At 47.7% G+C, this 17,978-nt stretch overlaps 1 protein-coding gene across 1 annotated transcript in view; it reads left to right on the top strand.

Annotated features, from left to right (window-relative positions):
• Positions 1-15,105, top strand: part of LOC126426460 (poly [ADP-ribose] polymerase tankyrase-1-like) — a 33,702-nt gene extending 18,597 nt beyond the window's left edge. Inside the window, exon 3 of the mRNA XM_050088373.1 lies at positions 14,628-15,105. Coding sequence (XP_049944330.1) covers positions 14,628-15,105 — 478 coding nt within the window. The remainder of the gene's footprint in view (positions 1-14,627) is intronic.
• The last annotated feature ends 2,873 nt before the right edge of the window (positions 15,106-17,978 follow it).

Genomic DNA, 17,978 nt, shown 5'->3' with positions numbered 1-17,978 from the left:
GATGACTTTAATTTCTGTGCAGAATGTGATGCACTAAAGAGGCGTGTGCAAAGATTTTCAAATGGAGAAAAATTTTCGCTAAGCTCTAGTTCAGAACATCTTCTCTCATACGCTGTCTATTATTTGGTTTTTGTTGGGCATTATCAAAGAAAGCAGCAGTGTAAGTAACAACATATGGCAGTCCCTTGCCAGTGTTTCCCTTATGAGACAAGTCCTCTCTTTTTCTTTTTTATTGTAAGCCACGGTAGCGCACACAAAAGCAAGCCATGTCGCAAGCGGGGACAGGTTGTAAACACTCATTGTCAGTATGCGACAAACAGTGCATGACACAGTACAATAATGGTTTTGCAGCTTCGAGTGATTTAAACACCTATAACAAAGAGAACAGCACTCATCAGATCAAAGCAAAATAAGCAATCTATTCAAACCATACAAAGCACGTGAGAAAGGAAGGGCACCCATATAATGCCTGACACACAGCAATGAATGTTTAGAGAACATAGTTGCGTTGAGATAGCAGCGATTGCTTGTACATGATTACTTACTGATATAACTTTGCAGTGTACATTGCCCTGAAGATGACCCTATTGCGGGTTGAAATCGGTTGGCGACAAAATAAATAATGTGACTGTGACTGTCACTTTGATTAATTGACATAGCAATGGCTACTTGGTAAAGCTTAACTGTTAAGCTTACGACTCGGACCAAACTGTAGCTGTATCTTCATCCATTCGACCTCAATTGCCCCCCTGCGGGTTTGGGGGTAAGAATAGGCCCGCGGTATTCCTGCGTGTCGTAAGAGGTGACTAAACGGAGTCTCAACTGTTTCGGCCTTTAATGTGATGGTCCCTTGAGGGCTTTGACCACTCTTTCCAAATTTTTCCGTTAGTGCGTACCATTTGGGGAAGGACACCTTACGTGGTGCATCTTAACTCCATCTTGACCTAGGATCTAGCACACCTGTTATTTTCATGGAGTTGGACTTACATCGAGCTTCAGGCCACATCCGCTGCAGTGTGTTCCGGATAGCATCCCTTCCCTCTATTGTGCACTTCCATCTTTGCCCTCGTGATGTACATGGATATTTCGACACCCGACATCCAGCACGGTAGCCAGTCCGTTGTGGTGGGGTCGTCATGTACCCTCTTGGTGGTAGCCCCCTGACTACACAGGGATCTCACAGCTGATGCCTGAGCTGCTACCTCCTCATGTATGCTGAGGAGTAGATGCCTATCCCTTTGGGGCATCGGGACTCCCGGCAAAGGCCATCCTGCCAGGTGGTCTTTGCTGTGGCTGGGTGGCGCCCGTGGGGAGAGCCCCTGGTTGGAGTGGGTGGCATCAGGGCGGATGACCCGCAATGAAGCGTATTACATTATCTCTCGCTGGTGGGCCTCCACCAACAGTCTCTAAGCGATCGAGGTCTAACCTCAATGGAAAGAAATTTGATCAGAGATCATTTCCCTCCCTGGCCACTCCATGGGAGGAGTGTTTGTCCAAAGAAGGCAGTGGAGATTATTCACCCAGTACCTCATGTGTACGCGAGTAGTTGGGGAATCATTTAAGTCGACCAAGCCCCAGTTTTCTGTGGAGCATTTAGAGGAAAAGCATTCTCTGCCCCGTCATGGAGGTTGCTCACTTGCGACAGGTTGGGGGATGTTTCCGTCACCATCACTCCCCATAAGAGTTTAAACATGGTCCAGGGTATTATATTCCACAGGGATCTTCTTCTGCAGTCCGACGATGAACTACGCGCCAATCTAGGACGACGAGGTGTTCACTTCATCCGGCGCGTCCATCGGGGTCCGAGGGATAATCAGGTAGCCACCGTTGCTTTCATCTTGGTCTTCGAAGGTGATGTTTTACCTGAAAAGGTCAAGGTGATGGTTTACCGCTGTGATGTGAAGCCATATATCCCTCCTCCGATGCAATGTTTTAAATGCTGGAAGTTCGGGCATATGTCATCTCGCTGTACTTCCGGCATCACATGTCGAGATTGTGAACGTCCTTCGCATCCCAATACTCCATGTGCTCCGCCTCCCATCTGTGTTAACTGCGGAGAACACAATTCCCCCTGCTCGCCGGACTGTAGGATATACCAGAAGGAATGAAAGATAATGGAATATAACACCCTGGACCGCCTGACCTACACCGAGGCTAAACGGAAGTATGAGCGGCTCCATCCTCGGCTCCATCCTGTGGCAGTGACGTCGACCTACGCCGCTGCTGCAAGAACGGTTCTCCCATCGTCACTTATCTATTGCTCTAATATCTGTCAGAATCCACTGGCCCCCTTGGTTGTGGGGGGCACTTCACTCGCTGTTGCTCCTGCTCCATCTTCTTCAGGAGCAACACCCCCCCAACCATCGGTGACATCAGTTCCCCCTTCCCAGCCGGCGAAGAGTAAGACTTCTTCGGCTACTCTCGCCAGGAAGGGGTCCCTTGGGGACCTACCTTCGCAAGTTCCGACCAGTTTAAAAGCGGACACCCGCAAGTGGCTGAAACAACCATCAGTCCCTGGTCATAGGACCTCACGGTCGTCGTCCGTCCCTGAGACTGACCCAGTTAAGCCCTCCAAGCCTGCACCACCGAAGGCACAGCGAGAGAAACAGAAGAAGAAGAAAGTCCCCAAGGCTAACGACATTGCGATGGCACCCATCCCACCGCTTCCTACAAGCACTGCGTCTGAGGACGAGGTGGAGATTCTGGCGTCCACTGAGGACCTCGATCTGGCCGGTCCCTCAGACGCCATGGAAAGCACTAGCACAGGTGCTCATTCGGAGGCATCAGGTGACCCAGCGGGTTATCTGCCTTGCCAGTCCCGTCACGCCTTTCTCAGACATGGACAATACCATCCTCCAGTGGAACTGCAGCGGTTTCTTCCACCATCTTGCTAAGCTCCGCCAACTTATCAGCCTTCACCCTTTCTTCTGCATTGTACTTCAGGAAACTTGGTTTCCAGCAATTCGAACCCCCGCCTTCCGTGGCTATCGGGGTTATTATAAGAACCGGGCAGGTTGTGAAAGGGTGTCTGGTGGCGTCTGCATATATGTCCTTAACTCTCTTCACAGCGAGTCTGTCCCTCTATATACAGCTTGAGAGGCTGTCGCTGTTCGGGTGTGGACGCCACAAGCTGTTACTGTCTGCAGTCTTTACCTTCCACTGGGTGGTGATGTCGCGCAACATGTCCTGGCTGCACTGATAGCCCAATTGCCGCCACCTATCTTGTTACTGGGCGACTTTAACGCCCATAACCCTCTGTGGGGTGGGTCAGTGGCAACAGGTCGAGGCGCCACCGTTGAGCATTTATTGGTGCAGCTCGATCCCTCGATTTTGGTGCCTCCACACACTTCAGTGTGGCGCATGGCACATACTCCGCCATTGACTTATCGATCTGTAGCCCTAGCCTCTTACCATCTGTCCAATGGAGTGTGCATGACGACCTGTGTGGTAGTGACCATTTTCCAATCTTTCTGTCACTGCCATGGCGTCACTCTTCTGGGCGCCCCAGCAGATGGGCTATGAATAAGGCTGACTCGGACTTGTTCTCCTCCATTGCCGCTATTGAGCCTCTCTCTAGTGACGACATTGATGCGGTGGTTCACTCAATCACCACTAGCATCGTTACTGCCGCAGAATCTGCCATTCCCAGTTCTTCTGGGTCCACTCAGCAGCGGACTGTGCCTTGGTGGTCGCCTGAGATCGCTGAGGCGATTAAAGATCGCCGGCGGGCGCTACAGCGTCACAAGCGACATCCCTGCATTGAACACCTCATCACCTTCGAACGGCTGCGTGCGCGGGCTCGCCGCCTTATCCTCCAACGCAAGCAGGAGTGCTGTGGGCGGTATGTGTCCACCATTGGCCTCCATGTCTCCTCATCGCAGGTCTGGGCCAAGATGCGACGCCTCTATGGCAATCGGACCCCTGTCAGCGTCCCTGCGCTCTCACTGAATGGAGCAGTTTGTACTGACTCCGACGAAATTGCCAACAGCTTGGCAGAGCATTTTGCTCTTAGTTCCGCTTCTTCCAATTACCCACTGGCCTTCCTCTCCATTAAAGAGCGGATGGAACGTCGGAGCCTTTCTTTTCGCACCCACCATTCTGAATCCCACAATGCTCCATTCAGTGAGTGGGAATTTCACAGCGCCCTTGCCGCTTGCCCTGATACCGCTCCTTGGCCAGATCGCATTCACTGTCAGATGCTGAAACACCTTTCAGTGGACTGCAAGCGACGCCTCCTCGACCTTTACAACCGTCTCTGGGTCGAGGGTGAGTTTCCGTCGCAATGGCGGGAAAGCATTGTCATCCCCGTTTTGAAACCGGGCAAGAGCCCTTTGGAGGTGGACAGCTACCGCCCCATTAGCCTCGCCAACGTTCTTTGCAAGCTTCTCGAACGGATGGTGAGCCGGCGCTTGAATTGGGGACTGGAGTCTCGAAGCCTTCACAGGGTGGATTCCGTAAAGGCCGCTCTGCCACCGAGAATCTGGTGAGTCTGGAGTCGGCCATCCGTACTGCCTTTGCCCGCCGTCAGCACCTGGTCGCTGTCTTTTTCGACATGCGGAAGGCGTACAATACGACATGGTGTCATCACATACTTTCTACGTTTCATGGAAGTGGTCTTCGGGGCCCTCTGCTGCTCTTTATCCGAAATTTTCTGTCGTATCGTACCTTCCGCGTGCAAGTCGCGGGCTTCCATAGTTCCTCCCGAGTCCAGGAGAACGGGGTACCACAGGGATCTGTCCTCAGTGTCTGCCTGTTTTTAATCGCAATAAACGGGCTCGCTGCAGCGGTGGGAAATTCTGTCTCCGCTTCCCTGTATGGTGACGACTTCTGCCTTTACTACAGATCTACTGGCATTGCAGCTGTCGAACGTCAGCTACAGGGCGCTATCCGCAAGGCGCAGTCTTGGGCTGTAGCGCATGGTTTTCAGTTTTTGGCTGCCAAGACCAGTGTTATGCATTTCTGCCGGCGCCGAACGGTCCATCCTGAGCCGCGGCTTTATCTTGCCGACGAACTTCTTTCTGTGGTGGAGACCCACAGATTTATGGGTGTAGTTTTTGATGCCCGGCTGACTTGGCTGCCTCATATTCGGCAGCTTAAACAGGCGTGTTGGCGGCATCTAAATGCTCTGAGATGCTTGAGCTACACCCACTGGGGCGCCGACCGATCTATCCTCTTACGGCTCTACCAGGCGTTAATCCAGTCCCGTCTGGATTATGGGAGCCTGGCTTATGGCTCAGCATCCCCATCTGCGTTGCAGGTGCTGGACCCAATCCTCCACAGCGGGATACACCTTGCCACTGGTGCTTTCCGTACCAGCCCTGTGGACAGCATACTACTGTAGGCAGGTGTCCCTCCTCTGCGGTTACGGCGACAACGTTTGCTGGCCGCTTATGCTGCCCATGTTTTCAGCTTGCCAGGGCATCCTAACTATCGGCTAAGATTCCAAGAGTCGCACGTTCATCTTCCAGAACGTCGACCCAGGGCTGGCAGTACGATCGCGGTCCGCGTCAGAGAGCTTCTCTCCAGGCTTGGGGCCTTACTTCTTCCGCCTCCTTTCAGGGCACCTCTGCGTACACCCTCATGGTGTGTGCCTCGCCCTCGCCTTCAGCTGGAATTGGCACAGGGCCCGAAGGACTCAGTCCCTCCGGAGGCCTTCCGCCACCGCTTTCTTTCCCTCCTTGCAATGTATCAGGGCTCTGGCATTGCGTACACTGACGACTCGATGGTTGCTGGTCGTGCCGGTTATGCGCTTACTCTAGGGGACCATTCCGAACAATGTTCATTGCCAGCTGGCTGCAGCGTTTACACTGCTGAGCTGGTCGCCATCTTTTGTGCCCTAGAGTATATCCGCTCCTGCTCAGGTGAGTCCTTCGTGATCTGTAGCGATTGCCTGAGCGGTTTACGAGCTCTCGACCAGTGTTTCCCTCGCTCTCGTCTGGTGATGGCTATCCATGAGTCCATGCATACTCTTGGCTGTTGCGGCCGCTCTGTGGTCTTTGTGTGGACGCCCGGTCATGTCGGTATCCCGGGCAATGAATATGTTGACTGCCTGGCGAAAGAGTCCATCAGTGAATCATCTATGGGCATTGGCCTCCCAGAGACTGATTTGCGAGCATTCCTCCGCCGAAAAGTTTTTGCGCTTTGGGGCGCTGAATGGCGCGATCGGATCACGCCCAATAAACTCCGTGCCATTAAGGAGACGACGACTGTGTGGCGGTCATCCGTGCGAGCCAACCGCAGGGACTCAGTCGTCCTTTGTCGGCTCTGCATTGGCCACTCCCGGCTGACACACAGTTACTTACTGCGCCGGGAGGACCCTCCTCTGTGTCGCTGCGGGGCGGCTTTGACAGTGGCCCACATTTTGTTGGCCTGCCCCCTTTTAGCTGTGGTCAGGCAGACATTTGCGCTGCCTGATACGCTCCCTGCCCTTTTAACTGATGACCCTGCTATGGCTGGCTTAGTTTTACGTTTTATTTGGGCAGGGGGTTTTTATCATTTAATTTGAGTGTTTATGTTTTATTTTATTGTTTTGTGTTGATTCTAGCCTTTGGCCTACGGTTTTAAATTGAGTTTTTAATGTGTTCTCGGTGGTTGGCTTTTCCTTTTTTATTCTATGGTCGGCCAACCACCGCCACACTCCGTGTGATTTTAATTTGTTATGTCTGTTCTTTGTCTGAGTTTTTCTTGTCCTGTGTTGCCTGTTGTCTCTATTATCCATTTTTTTTACTCTGTGTGGTAGTTTTTAAGTTTTGGAACAAGGGACCGATGACCATTGCACTCTGGTCCCTTTAATCCCACAAACCAACCAACCGACCTCAATTGTGTCTCACGTTAGAGTGGTCTAAAACTTTTCTCTCCCCTTTTGAATTTAGAACCTCAAATTTCAGGTGCAGCTTAGATTCGGAAATTTTTTTTTTCGTTGATTTAGTCTTATTTTTCGAGTGCGGTTTAGATTATATTCGAGTCAATATGGTAAGGTTTATGCTGTCAGTTATTCTGAGCCTTAGGGAAGGTATTTTTAGCTCTATAATCTTCGTTCCTTGGTAAATGGTTTTGATCTTAATTCCGTTATTTACACAATACTGTAAAATAAAGTACGTATATAAGTCTGTGTATTGTGTGCTATACACGTTTAGCCCCTGTTACTGTGTGATAGCAACTATTCACAAAATTCATAGTTTCTAAATTCGTACGTGTTTCCTTTGAAGTCGTGCACAGCCACAAAGTTTGGCGTGTGTATGCCTGTATCTTGTTCTGCTTTGAAATCGGAAAAGTAGTACCTTTCTTTGTAAGTGCATTTTTTAAATTTTTTAGTGCCACTCCCATTGCAAGTATATTTATTATTGCAGTAACCACCACGTCTTTTTCTCCTTTGCATGTAGCATTTGTTTTCACTTACCTTCACACGCTCATCAGCGCAATTTTGGCAATCAGAGAAGCCAGAGTTGTCTGTCGAGGCTGCTTCTGCGTTATTTTTTTACACTTTTCGCACTCGAAAATCTTTTCACACGCTCACTTGTGATTACCCATGCATTCTTTACCAAAACAATACAGTAGTCTCGATAGTCAGAGTTCCCAATAATTCGAGCCTCTTTAATAAAAAATAAAAAAAATAGAGGTTGCAATGATCTACTTTCTTTTTTTCACTGACATGATAAATAATGAAAGGGAGAGTACAGCTCAGTGACAAAGCAGACAACAATTCGGTCAACACCGACGGTTAGCTCGCTGCCCTGTTGCACGAACATCTGTCGTCAGTATGGCACGAAATACCCCGATTGCTACCGGCTGCTATCGATCAAAACTGGGGAGTTCATACGCCGCTGTAGTTCCCAGTACCTGTACTGTACAGTGTATTCCGTTGTACACCTTACAAAGATGAGTGCTGTAATAAAAAAGAGGAAATATGTGCCTTTGCATCTAAAATTAGAAGCACTAAGGAGAAACAATAAAAAAACTTGCTCTCGGATATGGTGTAGGTGAAGTTAATGGTTGCTGAGTGGCCAAGAAAGAGACTTAAATTGGAACAGTTTTCTTCACAGAAATGCTCACACGAATCTCTCAGTCGAAGAAGTATAAAGAACTCAGACTTCAAAAGAAAAGAAAAGAGAAAAAAAAGTGCGGCATTGTTCATGTGGTTTACCCAACAGACGGAAAGGTCCTCTGATTTCTCGCGCAACCTTGCAAGAAAAAGCTTTGTTTTTTTCAGAAACCAGCTGCAGGAAGCAGATGACAATTTCGCCGCTAGTGTGGGCTGGCTCGACAAGTGGAAGATGAGGTATGGAGTGCGTCAACTAGACGTATGTGGAGGAAAAACTCCGTGGTGACGCTCAGCCCCTTCCAAAATTTATCGTAGAGTTTAAAAAAATCATAACTGACGAAACTGGGCTAAATTTTTAAATGGTACCAGCGAGAACACTTGCTTCTCGTAGCTCCTGGGCGCAAAAAAAGCAAAGAGCGGTTCACAGTTATGGCAGTTTCAAATGCAACTGAAAACCACAAACTAAAACTAGTTGTGATTGGGAAGTTTGCCAAGCCAAGAGCATTCAAGAATGTATCCATCTCAGCTCTTCCGGTTGTCTATACACAACAGAACAATGCCTGGACGAATCAGGAAATGTTCAAGAACTGGTTTTTTAACTCATTTGTACCTGACTGCAAGAATTTTTTAAAAGGAAGGGGACTGCCATGCAAGGCAATTTTGCTCACGGATAATGCGTCCTCATATCTGAGTGCAGGAGAACTGCAGTGCGACGACATCCGCGCCTTGTTTTTCCCACCGAACGTCTCCTGTCTCATTCAGCCCACGGATCAGGGCGTTCTGGAATGTCTAAAAAAAGTATCGACGGCGATTGCTACAGTCAATCCTGCATTCTGAAGACAACAAAAGCATTGTAGGAGCTTTGAAGAAAGTGACTTTGAAGGACGTCGTGTACTGGATTAGTGAATCTTGGAGCCAAATAGTCAGACACAATTTCTAAGTCGTGGAGGAAAATTCTACATGAAAGTATGCCGGACACAGAAACTGAAGATTTAGCATATGAGGACGATCAACCATTGTGTAACTTAATCAGTGGATTGCCAGGCTGTGAAGAGGCAGTGTCCAAAAAATAGCAGTCGCCTATTTTGTAGTGTTCCATTCATGTTTTCAATGTTGCAATAAACTTCTTCATTGCTTCTTAATTTCCATACCTATTTATTTTGTGGTGGCCCAAATATTTTTGCAATTTTTTTCTAGGACTTAAGTGTTGTACAATTTGATGTTTGGTATTAAACATTCACTTCCATAAAAACATTCTGGTTTTACTACTGTGTTGTAGTGGCGTATCTTAAATTTTTAGACAGGCATCTTTTGCTGCAGATATTCCTTGTTATTTCACAAGTGCTCTCCATTTTATGTACTCCCTTCTAAAAGAAATTTTTCTAAGCCATTTTCTTGGATAATTTCTCGCAAATATTTAAATTTATTTACCATCTTTATCTGGCCAATATCTGTTCTAGAGATTCCAGAGCATTTGTTATATTTGTCATAAATTTTATTTTTCTACAGATATTGAACCTGCTTTGTTGGCTATTTCTTCTAAAAGACTGATTTGTATTCCAGGATTTGTTAGATTTTCAGAAAGAATGGCAAAATGATTCGCATATGCTAAACAGTGAATTTCAGTAGCTTTGTTTTTAGTTCCTAGTATGATTGGCGATAGCTTCTGCTCTTTGAGTTTTTGTTTCCACTCTCTTACTATTTTCTCAAGTGCACAGTTAAAAGGAGTGGAGACAAGCCATTACCTTGCCTTCCACCTGTTTTTATGTCGAACGCCTTCGATATATCACCCCGAAAATTTACTTTTGATGTGGTGTTTGTGAGCGTTTCAACGAATAAGGTTTGCTGATTTAGATTTGATGGCAAATTCTCTGTTCACTTCGAGTGTTTCCCTATCAACCGAGTCAAATGCATCTTTAAAATATATAAATGTTACAACTATATCTTTGGACTTAGTAAATCTGTGACGAATTACGGACTGTAGGTAGAAAATCTGTTCTGAGCAAAATCTGCACTTTCTAAAACCACTGTAATACTCTACCAAATGGTTACCAAGTGTTGCTCCTTCCATGTTTAATAGTATTGTTGAAAATTTTCATACGCAATATATATTTTTTAAATCAGTGTTTCTGCTAATTCAGTTTTCGTAACACTGTTTGTGCGCATGAACCGCTGCACAGCATTCCCTGTTGTAATCTGTGGCACACTAAGAGAAGCAGGATGTGGCGGCGTTGTCTGCAGCTGCTCTCTTCCGTCAACACATGTCGCCGAGGTTTGCGCCGTGTAAATTACTGCAGTACGTGTTTTGCTTTACTCGTTACGGAAATGCAGATGGGACGGTCATGCCAGCTGAAAATTAGAGAGAACTGAAGTTTGCGTTTCGTCTCTTCAGACGAGCTGCACCTATCTGGCAAAAACCTTACATTTCGTGCGAGAAATAAGGTGACTGTAGGTGCTTTCAGAAAGTGCTTCATTGCCGCACCAACCGTATGTACAAGTTGCAAATGCTTGACCTCGCTCCCAGGTCTGCCTCAGGCTAGCGAGTCGCCACTGTTCCTGTGTTCTGCCCCCTCAGTTAAAGACGGGCGACAGATGCATGAAGGAGCAGCTTCCATCACGTCGCGGATCATAGAGAGAGAGAGAGAGAGAGAGAGAGAGAGAGAGAGAGAACCCTGGAAGGTGGAAGATGAGAGAAGACTTGAAACAAAAAATCCCTCCGGGGTTTCCTTCAGGTGGCACCGAAGGTTTTGCACTTTTTGCATCAACAGTTTTAACGGATCTCGACCCATTAAAAAATTATGCTAATAACTTAGCCTCACAGAGATATTTGATATCGTTAACCAGTTCGTCTCTGGTGTAGTCATCATCCTCGATATAGAAATAGTTAATGTTGTTGTGGCGTAGTAAGACAGCCACGCCACTCGGAAGTAGCCGAAAGGCACACGTTACGCTCACGCAGATTGGCGTGAGGTCTGAAACAGGATACGTAATGAATGCTATAAAGCAAAGTACGTAGCTACTGGAATACTTAACTTTAATCCATCATTGTTGTACATCGCTCTTGACGATACAAGTGAGACTCTGTAGATTCAGGCTATGTAATATAATGGCGCCTTGCTAGGTCGTAGCCATTGACTTAGCTGAAGGCTATTCTGTCTGCTCTGCAAATGAGCGAGGCTTCGTCAGTGTGCATCGCTAGCTCCGTCGACCGTACAACTGGGGCGAGTGCTAGTAAGTCTCTCGAGATCTGCCGTGTGGTGGCGCTCGGTCTGCGATCACTGACAGTGGCGACACGCGGGTCCGACATGTACTAATGGACCGCGGCCGATTTAAAGCTACCACCTAGCAAGTGTGGTGTCTGGCGGTGACACCACAAATGTGGTAGTCGATGCTAAGGTTTTCTTTCATTCTTTGGTACAAATTTATCGGATTTGCATTGTACTCGACCCTCGGCATTTCTTCACTTTTTGGGTGTTGACTGAGCCGTCTGGCAGCGCACGGCGTCGGCCTCACCTAGCAAGCCGAGTTAGGCGAAGTATGCCGAGCTGAACCGATGCACCTCGTTTAGCGCGCGTGCGGTTTTCCGTGTTTGTGCGGCCCTGATTTAAACCATCAACTTTTCTTATTTGTTTGTTGGCGCTACTTAAGATTGATGTTGCTGTTCGCTGATTACATCACGTATCGTGTGCTGTCATCAGCTGGTGAGATCACGTGACATGAGGTATGACTGGCTTACAAAAGCTCTTCGCAACCTCGATTTCAATGCATCGGAAAGTGACGTGCGGTGTTTGGTGGAATCCATAATAGGAACATATGGACGACATCAAAGGTCTTGCAAAACGTTTTTTCCCCCGCTGAGTTTCGTTTTCTAAACGGCCGGGAAATTCAACGTCGGTATAACAATCAGAGAATTGATGAGTTTTACAGTGGCGAGGAAGAGTATAGTGTCGGTTAACACGGAAAAAGTGTATTTTGATACGGAAGAAAGTGTATTTTTAAGTGGGGAATCCGGGAAAATTTCGGAAAGTTTTTTTCCTTGTCGACGTACACACCCTGTTACCAGAATGAGATTTTCACTCTGCAGCGGAGTGTGCGCTGATATGAAACTTCCTGGCAGATTAAAACCGTGTGCCTGACCGAGACTCGAACTGGGGACCTTTGCCTTTCGCGGGCAAGTGCTCTATCAGGTGCAAAGTTCCCGAGTTTGAGTCTCGGTCGGGCACACGGTTTTAATCTGCCAGGAAGTTTCACACCCTGTTAGCTTGTTGATCTACAGAAGATTTAATAATAAGTCGATACTTGTACAGCTCCAAAAACAGCAGTCTATTTACAATGTGCAGCCGATATTTTTATACGCAGGAGTGTCCCGTTATTTTGCACGCCGATATACACTTTCTTCAAGAAATCGAGAGTCGATATCGACAGTTTAATAAATATCGATGTATTGGACACTCCATATTTTTAAAAATATCCTGGTCTAGCGCCGACTGCCGTTCCGCAGCCGAAGTCTGTCAGTTGCGGCCGTGCGGCCATTAGAGAAGGCGGCGGCAGCCCTTGCAGGCGAGTCAGCCGAGTACAGGGGGCAGCCCGGCCGACGCTCGGCCCTTCCTGCAGCTCGCGTGCGCCACGCCGCAGCCGCCTGCGTGTGCAGACACGGCTGTCGCACGTCTAACATTCGACCTGGTCTCTGCCTGAAGGCACGCGGTTGCTTCCTGACGGTGAAAGTCCTGGTCTCAGGTCTAAATTACAAACTAGTCGCAATTGTACGTAGACGGAATACACTTTATTTAAATACTTTGAGCACATACTGAAATGTGTTCGACAGTCGCTGGTAGGCGGTAGGGGGCGGCGCTTGCGAGGGCCGCCTGCAGACGGTGCAGCCTGCCCTGGCTGCCCTCTGCCCTGGACGCGGTACAGTGTGTCCGTCAAGTCGTGCGCCCTCTCCGCTCCACAGTGCAGTCTGGCCACACAGCCTGGCGGCGCTCACTCCCAGCTCAGCGACTGCCCTGTGCAGAAAAACACGACATTACGGAGTAAATTGCACCAACACGGGAACAGGAATCAAATGTCAACGTTCCCGTATCTCTTAGAAATATAAAAGCGGATGCCTGTTGGTCTGAATGCATGTTCGTGTACAACTTCACCCACAATTGGCGCACACATTCCGTCCGATATAGTTTTTAAACAACACATAGTGCAGCCGTACTGGAGAATTTAAGCCTTTCCTTTGATGCGGTCCGGTTAAACGCGACAACTCTTGCGACACGAGTAGTGCTGAAAAGTAACGGGGAACTCGCCATTTCGCCTTTTTTATAACTCAGATTCGAACTACTTTTTTGTCGTCGTGTAGGTAAACATGTCTGAAAAGTATGTCTCCACCAGGTAAATGGGATATTTAGTCCGTGGTCACATCTTGGAAAGGCTATTGGTCTGTTAGTTGAATCGGCGATTATTTGTTTAACGTAAAAGGGGATTATCGCGTTTGTACTACATTTGGCTATGCGAACGGAGTCAAATTCATCAACCTTTTAGAGACAATAGATTTTGCTTTTGTCAAATCTACTATCAGTACCGGAAGTGTTTACGACTGGTGTAAATGTTTCTTCGATTTCAACAGTTTGGTGTACCACAAATTCCTGTCACAAGGTAAAACGGTGAGAAAGCAGTAAAACCTACAAGCTCAACGCCAGCGGCATGACGCAATCCGAAAAAAAACTGTAGATTTGTGGCGGAACAGTTGATGATTTCTGCACTGCCATCACGCATCTGCTTAGAATTCGTTGCGTGTTCTTGCATGTTTCGCTGCAAACCATACTGTGGTGACGCCCTTGGCTGCACCATCACCCGATGTGAAATTTTATTCCTAAAAATTACGACGAACCGTAAAGGGCTGTGTCTTTCATCCACAGATGAGATTTGAAATGTATCGGTGAGAGAACTACAGGATATCACAGCGAAAGTTCCAGAATTGACACAGCGGAACAAACACTGGAATAAATGTATTCACATGTACTGGAAAATATTTTGATGAAGACAACATTGGTATAGAGTAATACATAAACCCAGCAATGGATCCAATATTCACCGCTCTCGCTTTCACTAATATTGTCCGTGTTGCGACCTACGTTTTGTTAACAGACGAGGAAGTTGTATTTCTGTACTTACAGATCTGATCAGTTGCCTGTGTTTTCTTCCCGAGTGTCGGAAGGGATTGCTCCACACACAAGTAACCGTTAGAGGTGTGTTTCTCTGAAGCTCAAAGATCGGTTACCAACAGGATGCTGGGGTCACAGGTGTCTCCTCGGAGTGAATTAGGAGAAAAAGTTAAAACAGCTGGCAATGAGATGCAGTGCACCAATTTTTAACGGGAAGCGGCTGTAGATTTCAATTATGGGATACTGGTATGTGTGATACGCTGGTTGATCTGTATTGTAGAGGGAAGATTTCTAGATTTGTAACTCGTCGCTGGACAGAAGTGTATTGAGGGCTGCTCGCAGTGTGGCGTCTGTGACGGTTTCTTTCATTCGGTGTGTGTGTGTGTATGTGTGTGTGTAGTAGAGTGAGAGTGTGTTGATGTTTTGTGCAGGAGCCTCTCTCAACAGGAGAAAGGGAGGAGGCTGATAGAGGCGGCCGAGCAGGGCGCGGCGGTGCAGCCGCACGAGTTGCTGGCGGCGACGAGGGATGAGTGGACCAGCTGGACCGCCCTGCATGTGGCAGCAGGCGGGGGTGACGTGGCGGCAGCCAGCTGTCTCGTTGGCGCCGGCGCGGAGGTCGACGCCAGGACCAGCCTGTATCAGAGCACGCCCCTGCACTGGGCTGCACAGAGGGGCCACGCTGGTGTGGTGCGGCTGCTGCTCGGCGCCTCTGCTGACCCCAACGCCAGGGATTTGCTGGGGCGGACGCCGCTGCACAGGGCGGCAGTGGAGGGCGACGCAGAGGCGGCGGCTGAGCTCCTGCTGGCGGGGGCTGACAGGGGGGCCCGGGATGAGGATGGCAGGACCCCCCTGGACGTCGCCAGGCGGAACAGAAACCAGCAGCTGGTGGATATGCTGAGACAACGCTGACATACGGCATTCAGGAATCACAATCAGTTACATCATATCTGTTGGTCTTTCAAATAAAGAACACAAAAAATCAATCCTTTGATCATTTATTTGTACATACCATTTTGTGCTGTGTATGACAACTCTGGTAACACCGTGACAACGACGGAAGGTACCTGTAAACTAACGTGAGGAGCCCTTCTTTTGACGATTTAGTCTGTAAAATACTACACGATCAGTTTTTGCAAAAGCTCAAGAACTCAAAAACACTGCTGTATTAACAAACACCACATGTCTCTTTCAAGATTGTCTTCCTCACGGGGTACAACATATGCAAGCAACTTACAAGAACACAGCTGACATCTATCACGACCGCCTGCATTTCAAAACGTCACCAATCAAACTCTTTTAAAGACACGAATGGAGCAATATTGTTGGTTGTCTACCACATCATGCAGCTGCATTAACGTTCCTTGTACGAACCAGTCCACTACATTACCCCATTACTGGAAACTATATGCTGCTAGCATGTGTGGTGCTATGTTACACCAGCATATACTCCACCATACTCATAAATTACTGGCACACAAGTCGTTCAGTCAGAAGTGTCTTCAGTTCCGATCTCACGCCGAGTGTACCTGCGTATCTGCACTACGCAAATACTTGCCGCCTTTAATTGCAACCTCACATTGGCAGCAAGAGTTACACCACATACTTGGAAACACTGCACATGGAACGAGTCACACATCAGGCAGATTCGTAGAGGTCACGCTATAATAAATAAAATTCTCTACTTTGGCCCACAAATCGAGTAACTGCTTCCAACTGCTGGTGAGATTCTAATGAGCGACTTGCTGTTACGTTAATTCAAATTTAGATGTGACTGCCGATGTAAATTACACACTTTCCCATACTGTCGCCATCTGTATATGAGCGTGTCGTTATTTCCTAACTTTCGTCACCTGAGTCTACGACGTTTAATAAAAATGACAGAACGAGCAGCGGGGATGTCAAAAACGAAACGCACTGCGACAACTAATTTTCAAAAGACGGTTCCTCTGACAACAGTGCTAGACTGAAGCGAATACCTGGTGGTTACACAGAGGGAAGAGATACATGTCCAGTGTGCACAGAAGAGGTTCTTATAAAGTGTCAACTGATGTGAAAGACTCATAAAATGTTGACGTCGAAAGTGAACTGGCCGGATTGAGCGTGTGACGTTCCTTTCCCTGTGGACAGAAACTTATTTTTCCAGGTTTTACGTTTCAATGTGACGCTGCAGCTAAGGGAACAGTGCAGAATACAGCAGCAGCGGCGGCGAGCGAGAAGGCGTTCCCCGCGCATGCGCCGGCAGCGGCGTGACGGTGAGTGGCTGGGGTGAGGCTCGCGAGCCAGCCGTGGGGCCGCCAGAGAGACTCGCGCCCGCCAGCCTCCAGCACTCGGCTGCGAGGCGGACCTGCAACTTCCCCTCAGCCAGCATCGGCCGCCAGGGCCCACCTGTGGCGCAGCAGGCGGTCACGTGTGTAACCGCTACACGGCGAATCAAACAACTTACACCCACACATTCACACCAGGTTACAAACGGAAACATGAAACACACTAAATTTTCTGAATATCGCAGTGTAAAAAAGGGACACCACACATGGCTTCACAATATTCGGGAAACCGACAGCCACGAAGCATCGCCGTTCACAAACTGCCGAATCACCCGGTGGCGCACAAGCTTCAAATTCAGACTCCACAGATTGAACGGAACATCCATAAGCAAACACAGTCACACACAGGAGCTACACACAATAAAACATACACCAGAGGAAAATACTGACAAGTTCCATATGATCGAGAAATTAAACCAACAAATTAGTAGAGAGAAAAGAAACACACCCGCACACACACACACACACACACACACACACACACTCAGAGAGAGAGAGAGAGAGAGAGAGAGAGAGAGAGAGAGAGAGAGAGACCGATAGTGTAAACAAAATTCAAATTCGTCGCAAAATACTCTTTAGAAGAATTGAACGTTAACGGCGTTAGCAGACACAACAATGTGTGTGTGTGTTTGTGTGTGTGTGTGTGTGTGTGTGTGTGCAGTGCCCTCAGAACGCAAAAGAATGATGTCGCAAAAAAACTTGAGCAATAACAAGTACACGCTAAATATTTTGACGCCAAAATTATGTTGCTGAATAATCAAGAGGTGTGCAGTGCAGGACACCATACAGATAGTCCTGCAAAACTGTGTAATGTAAAAATCACGGTAAGAAAAAAAAAGAAAACTTTAGGCCTGTCTTTGTTAGATCAATTAAAATGTCCACTGGGGATGGCACAGAGGTGCCCAAAAAACATGTTCAGGTAACAAGAGAAATTACTCTTTCTCCATAAAAGAGAACCTGTTTTCAATAATATATTCGCCATTTACTGTAAGAGTTATTTTCACAACTGCAATGTCGCCTTTGGGCTCTGAACAAGATTTCATCTCGGCACATGTCAGACTTTAAACTCCTCCGAGACACACACACACACACACACACACGTCCCGATTTTTGCAACTTCATGTGGTGAACCGTTTCACCTATTTAAATGCTAACTGTTTTACTGCATTCTTTAATAAATGTACTGTGATGGCGTCTTGGAATTTACTTCAAATGGGTCAACTACTCTCACCACCAAATTACACACACAGATCGCCTGCTTGCATCTAACTAGCTGTCCGTTCTGCTGCAAGAACTGCCCAAGTGGCCATATCAGCGAGAGACGTACGAAGAACAAGCAGGAGGGATTGCGGTGCGTCGGCTCATTAACATCGTACAGGAAATAAACTGTAGCAGTCTCGGGTGGGAAGTTACGGTGTGTTTATTGCTTTGTTCGGAGTCGTGCCTACATTCAGAAAC

Source organism: Schistocerca serialis, chromosome 11 (genome assembly GCF_023864345.2).
Source record: "Schistocerca serialis cubense isolate TAMUIC-IGC-003099 chromosome 11, iqSchSeri2.2, whole genome shotgun sequence".
Taxonomy (NCBI): domain Eukaryota; kingdom Metazoa; phylum Arthropoda; class Insecta; order Orthoptera; family Acrididae; genus Schistocerca; species Schistocerca serialis.
Note: the sequence above shows the minus strand (reverse complement) of the source record. Positions and strands in the feature narration are given on the sequence as shown.